At 60.2% G+C, this 8,251-nt stretch overlaps 2 protein-coding genes across 2 annotated transcripts in view; both read left to right on the forward strand.

The window, feature by feature from the left end:
* Positions 1-7,149, forward strand: part of NAGLU (N-acetyl-alpha-glucosaminidase) — a 12,158-nt gene extending 5,009 nt beyond the window's left edge. The window contains exons 2-7 of the mRNA XM_004707482.2: positions 11-117; positions 742-889; positions 1,615-1,761; positions 1,909-1,994; positions 3,697-3,953; positions 5,703-7,149. Of these exons, the coding sequence (XP_004707539.1) occupies positions 11-117; positions 742-889; positions 1,615-1,761; positions 1,909-1,994; positions 3,697-3,953; positions 5,703-6,913 (1,956 nt within the window). The 3' untranslated portion in view covers positions 6,914-7,149. The remainder of the gene's footprint in view (positions 1-10; positions 118-741; positions 890-1,614; positions 1,762-1,908; positions 1,995-3,696; positions 3,954-5,702) is intronic.
* Positions 7,150-7,418: 269 nt separating this feature from the next.
* The window catches only part of HSD17B1 (hydroxysteroid 17-beta dehydrogenase 1), a 2,189-nt gene continuing 1,356 nt past the window's right edge, over positions 7,419-8,251 (forward strand). Inside the window, exons 1-3 of the mRNA XM_045299449.1 lie at positions 7,419-7,610; positions 7,712-7,879; positions 8,000-8,220. Of these exons, the coding sequence (XP_045155384.1) occupies positions 7,514-7,610; positions 7,712-7,879; positions 8,000-8,220 (486 nt within the window). The 5' untranslated portion in view covers positions 7,419-7,513. The remainder of the gene's footprint in view (positions 7,611-7,711; positions 7,880-7,999; positions 8,221-8,251) is intronic.

Raw genomic sequence — 8,251 nt, forward strand, 5'->3', positions numbered from 1 at the left:
CGCCCAACAGGTACTGGGTCCCGCCCCGGCCGCCCAGCCGGCTCTTTTCGGCCTGGGCAACTCCCTGCCGCTGCCTCCAGCTTCCAGTCCCGACCCCGGCCACTGGACGCCGGGCCAGTACCCAAGCACTGGCCTTTAGAGCCCAAGACTGGGTCAGCTCCTACAGCTTGTGCGACTTTGAGCAAGTCACTTGGCCCCGTGGAGCCTCTGTTGGCCTTCCGGGAAAAAACAGAAACGCCCACCTGGCAGAGTGGACTCTGAGGGTTTGCAGGACAATGAGGGTAGAATCTGTGGGGCACACATAATTGGTGCTGAGTGAATTTTAGACCCTCCTTTGCCCCGCCCTCCCTGTGACGTTGTCTCCAGAGAGCCACGCCCACCCCATCTCCTGCCCTATAGCTGGCCACACTGCCCCTCCCGCAGACTGGATGGGAGGAGCCCCTCCTTCCCAACAGGGACCCTCTAGGCCACAGAGTACTGGTCCCGGTGTGTGACACACAGTGGGGGCTCTGAAAGTGGAAGGTGCTATATACAGATCTGCGTGCCAGAGGGCTGGGGAGGAAGGCAGGTACCAGTGGCCACGTGGGCCACTTGCGCGAGGGTCCGATATAGAGGGGTGTTAGGGAGGTCTTGTTCCAAGGCCAGCGCTCCCTCCAGGCGCCGTCAGAACTCTGGATCCTCAGGCTGGGGGCATCCTGCGTGCCCTCACAGACGTTCCCCAACTCCTGGCCCTGCCTGCAGGTACCGCTATTACCAGAACGTGTGCACACACAGCTACTCCTTCGTGTGGTGGGACTGGGCCCGCTGGGAGCGCGAGATCGACTGGATGGCTCTGAACGGCATCAACCTGGCGCTGGCCTGGGGCGGCCAGGAGGCCATCTGGCAGCGGGTGCGTGCCCACCTGACCCCTCCCCTCTCCTATCCACTGCACCGGCCAGTCCTACAAATCTACCCACCCTGGGCCTGGAGAGGCGAATTTACCGTGTGCCAGCCCCTAGTACACAGTTTGTGAAGCTGGGGTCCATTTCCCCGCCCCCCCCCCCCACATGCAATCACTTAGCCAACCCTTTAGATTCCGGAATATCGGCAGCTCAGGGTCTGCCTCAGCCTTGTCACCCATGTTCAATACCTCGGCTCAGGCTCACCCCGCTTCGGCCTGGTCTCCTGCAGCCTCAGCACAGGGCTACTGGCGCACCAGTTTTTAGCAGCCTACCTTTCTGAAACGGAGTGCCCCTCTGCTTTCTGGCTGCACCCAGGCTCCAGCTCAGAAGCCTCGGTGACATCAGCTCCAAAGTCCCCAGGGGCTCTAGCTGTGCCCCACAGAGCTACTAGCCCCCATCCCTCAGTGAAGCCTTCCAGACACCTCTTTCCAGTTTGGGGGAGCCCCTTTGTGTCCCACCCCCACCCACATGACAAGTGTGGGACAGCGAGCTCACTGTTTCCAGGCTGGGTCAGTGTTCACGCCTGGCCTGTGAGCTCTTTGCAGACAGGGCCAGCTTCCCACGTGGCTTGGCAGCCCTGGCACCCAGCCTAGAAAAGATGAGTGTGCGCTCAGTGACGGACAGATGGGTGGACTTGGTGAGGGGACGCACTGATTGCCCTGGTTGTCCTCAGGTGTACCTGGCCTTAGGCCTGACCCCGGCAGAGGTGGACGAATACTTCCCTGGACCCGCCTTCCTGGCCTGGGGCCGAATGGGCAACCTGCACAGCTGGGGAGGGCCCCTGCCCCGTTCTTGGCACCTCAAGCAGCTTTACCTGCAGGTCAGGAGGCGGGGAAGGGCAAGGGTGGGAGAGGGGCTGGGACAGCCATGGTGCAGGAGGGTGGTGTGTGGCCAGCCTCGGGGCTCCTGGCTGCCCAGTGGGTACCCTGAGGCATGGGTGCTCACCAGCTCCCTCCCAACCTCCCAGCACCGGATCCTGGACCGGATGCGCTCCTTTGGCATGACCCCAGTGCTGCCTGCCTTTGCAGGACATGTCCCCAAGGCTCTCACCAGGTGAGACACCCCCCCCAGCCCGGCCCGGCCCGGAGAGGGAAGGGTTTAGCCCTGACACACATTAGTTGGAGAAGGGAAATGTAAGCCCTGGAACGAGACCCGAGTCCATTGGCTAGCCTGGTGATGTCAAGCAGGTGTCACGATTGCTCTGTGCCCCGGTCTCCTCCCCAGGAAACGGGTTCCTTCCCTCCTGTTCTGTAAAGGTTTGTTGTTAGCTAGACCTGTAGTGTGCTTGCTGAGTGAGGAGGCCTTGAAGCGCTTGCGGATGAAAACCACAGACATCAGCTCTCCAGATGGATTTCAACTCCCTGGAGAGAAACCCCAATCCTCGCCACCGCTCCACCAAGGATCACAGCACGATACACAGAGAAAAGGCTGACTTCGAGGATCCGCCTTGCTCGGATCCCGAATCACTGCTCGTGAAGCAGCAGTCCGGAGCTCAAAGGGTGTGTGGCATTGTGCACAATCCACTGCACTGACCTCTTTCCAGTGCTGCAGAGCAAGGGTGGCACTCGGAGGACTAAGGGGCGCTTCAGTGGTGTTTCAGTCACCTCGCATACCTGTGAGAGTCGCAGCACCCAACTGGACAGCACGTAACCACAGGTGCACAGAGGACAGGGGCCTGACAAGCCACGTCAGCCAGGAATCCAGCTGGGGATCGGCAGTAAATGGGAGAGCCTGGGAAACCCGGTGGGGCAGTTCTGTCTGTCACCTGGGCCACCAGGCGTCAGAATCCAGCCCAGGGCACTGAACACGCCCTTGGCCTAGCCGCTCTTATTAGCAGTAGGTTAGGCTCTCTGGTGGGCTCTGGCCCTCCTCTCCCTCTCCTCTCTGTATGTCCTGCCCACCCCTCCTCTCCTCTGACTGGGAAAGTTCTTCAAGGCCCAACCGAGACCTCACCTCCTCCAGGAAGCCTTCCCACAGCCCCAGCAGCATCCATCACCACCTCCTCCAGGACTCTGGTGCCTAGCGCAGCAGATGGCCTTGCGAGTTACCCGCCTCCCCCAGCTGCACGGACCTCATTCCTTCGCTGAGTGAATGTTTGCCAAACTGGGCCCCCGCTAGCCTCGGTTTTGCGTTGGGCCCTGGGGGAGCAGTGACAAAAGGTGTCCCAAGGGGACATGTTAGCAGAGGTCACAATCCAGTGAGATGTGGTTCCACCCCAGACATCTTTGCGGGGTCCTTTGATCCTGGGGAGAGAGGCCGAAAGGCACAAAGCAGAGCAGGGTGGAGCTAGGTCTTGAAACAAGAGGGCTGCTTGTTTATGCGGACACTAACGTAGGTGCAGCTGAGAGGGCTGGCAGAGCCCTGGTGGCGTAATGGGTTACATGTTGGGCTGCTAACCGCAAGATCAGCTGTTCAAAACCACCAGCGGCTCCTTAGGAGAAAGATGGCCTTTCTATTGTAAAGAGTTACAGTCTTGGATTCCAAGAGGGACAGGTCTACCCTGTCTTTAGAGTCACTGTGAGCCAGAACCGATTGGATGGCAGGGAGTTCGGGTGGGTTTGAGAGGAGTGACCAGGGATAAGCAGGGAGCGTGGAGGAAGGGCCTCTAGGCACAGGACACAGCAGGTACAAAGGCCTGGGGACTGGACACCAGAAAGCGGGTGGGGACAGGTAGGTCAGTTGTCAGTGAGGTGGCCAGGGGGCTGAGGACCAAGATGAGCACCATGATCATCGGACTGCCACCCGCCCCCATTAGGGTGTTTCCTCAGATCAATGTCACCCAGATGGGCAGCTGGGGACACTTCAACTGCTCCTACTCCTGCACCTTCCTCCTGGCTCCGAGGGACCCCATGTTCCCCATCATCGGGAGCCTCTTCCTGCGGGAGCTGACGAAAGAGTTCGGCACAGACCACATCTATGGGGCTGACACTTTTAATGAGATGCAGCCCCCCTCCTCCGAGCCCTCCTACCTGGCCGCCGCCACCACTGCCGTCTTTGAGGCCATGACTGCAGGTACGGGATGTGGGACAGGCCAAGGGGGATGAGAGGGGCTGGGGACACACAGCATGCTACCGCTTGCGTGGCCTTCGTCTCTGACACACAGGGGCGGAGCGTGCAGCCTCTGGAGCCAGATCACTGGCCCAGAGCCTGGCTCCCACCCTCCGTCTGTAAAGCGGGGACCTCATTAGCCTGGCCCAGGGTAAAACATTAATTAAGCGCCTGTTGTTGGAACGATTCCACCTGGTTCTGAATACTGAGGTAATACAGGCCAGAGGTTAGAGGGCATGCTCAAAACCAGTAGGTTTACGTTACAATAAAGTAGATCTTGCAATGATCAGAAACAGAAAAACAAACCAGGAGGTGATGGGAATCTAGTGTTCCTCCCTGCCATACTGGAGGGGCAGGGGGTTAAGTCAGGAGTGGCCTGGTGGACAGAGCTCCTTGTCAGGCAGCTGGAAGTGGATTAGCTCAGTCAGGAGCCAGCCAGATAGGCACATTCTCAGGCCCCCCAGCAGGCTTGCTGAATCAGAAAACCTGGGACTGAGGCCCAGGAATCAGTGTTCGATCGAGCCCCTTGCGTATACCTCTGATGTTCCACAAAGCCTGCGAGACACGATCAGAGGAGCCCAGGTGGTGCAGCGGTTAAGCACTCACCTGCGAAGCAAAAGGTCGGAGGTTTGAATCCACCTTGCTGCTCCGAAGAAGAAAGAGCTGGCAGTGTGCTCCTGGAAACACCTGCGGAGCTGTCCTGCCCTTTCACAGAGGGCTTGTGAGTTGGAACTGATTCTGCAGCACCAGCACCACCCTGGAGCTCCAGCTTGGGGGTAGGGGTGGTGGTGTGTGTATGTGTGTGTGTGTGTGTAGACAACAGATCCCCCCCCCTTTATTTCTCAGTTGAGTTCTGACACCAGCCGCCCACACATCCAGCACTACTCTTCCCTGCCTCACAGGACACCTCACTACAGACTGATGGACACATGCCAGCCACAAGTGTGGTTCTGACCGCCTGCCTCCCAATGCAGGGTTTCCCACCCACCCCCAGCTCGGGGGTGGGATCACTCTTAAGGCTCCCCGGCTTCAGACGCTCCGCTCCCACTAGGCCTTTGGGCTTGCTCATCCCCCTGCAACGGCTGGCCCCCAGAGCCCTGTTTACAACTTTCTGAGCAAAAAGAAGCTGCTGACCTGCCACGTGGCCCTCACCAAGCTGGAAGCCCACAGAGGTTTATCTGGGAGTCTCACGCCAAACCAGTGATTCGGTTCTGACTCAGAGCCACCTAGGGTGAGTCTGGGGCTTAATGTCCCTTTATGGGAACAGCCAGCCTCACCTGTTCCCCCGAGGAATGGCTGGAGGGCTGAAACCACCGACCTTGTGGTTAGCAGTCCAACACTCACCTGACAGCTCCACCAGGGCACCTTCCAGGGGACTTGTTATGTAATACCCATTCTCCCGTCTCCCCTGACCTCGGCTACTACCAGGTGGTTACGGGGGATCTCTGGGCTAGATAGCACCTTCCCACACCCGAGTTGCCACATCACCTCTAGTCTGGACTCCTAATAAAAGACACACACACACACACACACACACACACACATTCCAAGGTTTTTAAAAAGGGAGCGTCTCGTAGTTACCAAGGACAAGGATCACACTGTGAGTGACACCGAGCAGAAGCATTTACCTGAGGAATGGAGAGAATGTGCTCGTGGTCTCTTGGCCTTCCTCCGCTGATCGCCACGTTCCTTGTCCCCCTCTGCACCCCACAGTGGACTCTGATGCTGTGTGGCTGCTTCAAGGCTGGCTCTTCCAGCACCAGCCCGAGTTCTGGGGACCTGCCCAGGTGGGGGCCGTGCTGGAGGCCGTCCCTGCAGGCCGTCTCCTGGTTCTAGACCTGTTTGCCGAGACCCAGCCCGTGTATGTCCGCACAGCCTCCTTCCGGGGCCAGCCCTTCATCTGGTGCATGCTGCATAACTTCGGGGGTAACCATGGCCTGTTCGGGACCCTGGAGGCTGTGAACCGGGGCCCTGCAGCAGCACGCCTCTTCCCCAACTCCAGCATGGTGGGCACAGGCATGGCCCCTGAGGGCATCGGGCAGAATGAAGTGGTCTACGCCCTTATGGCCGAGCTGGGCTGGCGGAAGAACCCGGTAGCTGATTTGGGGGCCTGGGTGGGCAGCTTTGCTCGCCGGCGCTACGGCGGCCCCCACCAGGCTGCAGAGGCTGCATGGAGGCTCCTGCTGAGGAGCGTGTACAACTGCTCGGGCGAGGCCTGCAGCGGGCACAATCGCAGCCCCCTGGTCAAGCGGCCATCCCTACAGATGAACACCACTGTCTGGTACAACCGATCAGATGTATTTGAGGCCTGGAGGCTGCTGCTCACAGCCGCTCCCACCCTGGCTACCAGCCCAGCCTTCCGCTACGACCTGTTGGACGTCACTCGCCAGGCGGCTCAGGAGCTGGTCAGCCTGTACTATGAAGAGGTGAGGACTGCTTACAGCAACAAGGAGCTGGTTCACGTGCTCAGGGCCGGAGGCCTCCTGGTCTATGAGCTGCTGCCCGAGCTGGACATGGCACTGGCTAGTGACAGCCGCTTCCTCCTGGGCAGCTGGCTGGAAGAGGCCAGGATGGCAGCCGTCAGTGAGGCGGAGGGCCGTTTCTTTGAGCAGAACAGCCGCTACCAGCTGACCCTCTGGGGACCGGTGGGTAACATCCTAGACTACGCCAACAAACAGCTGGCAGGCCTGGTGGCAGACTACTATGCCCCGCGCTGGCAGCTCTTCGTGGGGGAGCTGGTTGAGAGCCTGGTGCAAGGTGTCCCCTTCAAGCAGCGCCAGTTTGACGAGAACGTCTTCCGGTTGGAGCATGCCTTCGTCTTCGGCTCACAGAGGTACCCCAGCCAGCCGCAAGGGGACACCGTGGACTTGGCCAAGAGACTCTTCCTCAAATATTACCCCCGGTGGGCAGCTGGCTCCTCGTGACCCCTCGACTAGCCTTGGGTCATGTTCGCCTCACATTCCAGGTCGGGGCAGGTTTCTGGGGCCCGGGGCTGGACAAGCCTCAGGAAGTCCCTGGGTCTGGGAGACAGGAGCCCACCACCTGCCAGTAGGGTCGGGTATGGGGGAGCCTCGCTGCACGCCGCATTCTGGATTGGGAACCTAAGTGTTGTCATTCTATCAAATCAATAAACGCGTGGCTCAGCCCTGGCCTGTCAGAATGAAAAGGTCGCTGACACCGTGCCTGGAGGGCTCTGGGCTTCAGCCTGGACCCCATCCTCACGAGTTCCAACTGCCCCGGTATGAATCCTCCTGGCCTTTGAGCACTCACTGCCCGGATGGGGGACGCACACCTGCTTGCAAGCAAACCCCCCTTCTCCATCCGCTGGAACAGCAACACAGCAGGTCCTGATGTCTGCCTTGACCCACAGTGGGCTGGAGAGTGGCCAAGGGACGTGCAGATGTCCTCAGCCTTGAGCAGTAGACACAACAAGAGGGGCGGGGTGGGGCAGGGTGGAGTTGTTGATAATCAGCCCTCTGACCTGAGACTGGGGCCATTGGTGTCCGGCCCCATAGCTTCCATCCATGGCCCGCTCCGTGGTGCTCATCACCGGCTGCTCTTCGGGCATCGGCCTGCACCTGGCCCTGCGGCTGGCATCCCACCCCTCGCAGAGCTTTAAAGGTATATCCAGAGATGGGATGCAGGGGAGGCGAGCCCACAAGCTGATGGGCCCCAGGAGGGGGAAGCAAGGAATGACAGCCCTTGGCCTCTCTGAACTTCAGTGTATGCCACGCTGAGGGACCTGGAGGATCAGGGCCCACTGTGGGAAGCCGCCCAGGCCCAGGGATGCCCTTCCGGCAGCCTGGAGACACTGCAGTTGGACGTGAGGGACTCAGAGTCTATCCGCGCTGCACGGGCACGGGTGGCCGAGGGTCGTGTGGATGTGCTGGGTGAGCCTGCCTGCCCCTGAATCCAAACCTGGATGCCCAAAGCCGGGATGGGGGGCGGCGTGGGAAGTGCGGGCTGAGGGTAGCAGGTAAGCCGAGATGGCCAGCCCTGTGTGCCCGCAGTGTGTAACGCGGGCCGTGGCATGATGGGACCGCTGGAGGCATACGAGGACCACGCTGTGGGCTCCGTGCTGGACGTGAACGTGGCCGGGACGGTGCGGGTACTGCAGGCCTTCCTCCCGGACATGAAGCGGCGGCGCTCGGGGCGAGTGTTGGTGACCGGGAGCATGGGCGGTTTGATGGGTGAGAGGCCTGCGGAGAGAGTACAGTTGGCAGGTGGCGGGGCTTAGATGCGTGTTTTGTTTTGTCTTTTTT

Source organism: Echinops telfairi, unplaced genomic scaffold (genome assembly GCF_000313985.2).
Source record: "Echinops telfairi isolate 266 unplaced genomic scaffold, ASM31398v2 ScPeMD7_7458;HRSCAF=8496, whole genome shotgun sequence".
Lineage (NCBI taxonomy): Eukaryota > Metazoa > Chordata > Mammalia > Afrosoricida > Tenrecidae > Echinops > Echinops telfairi.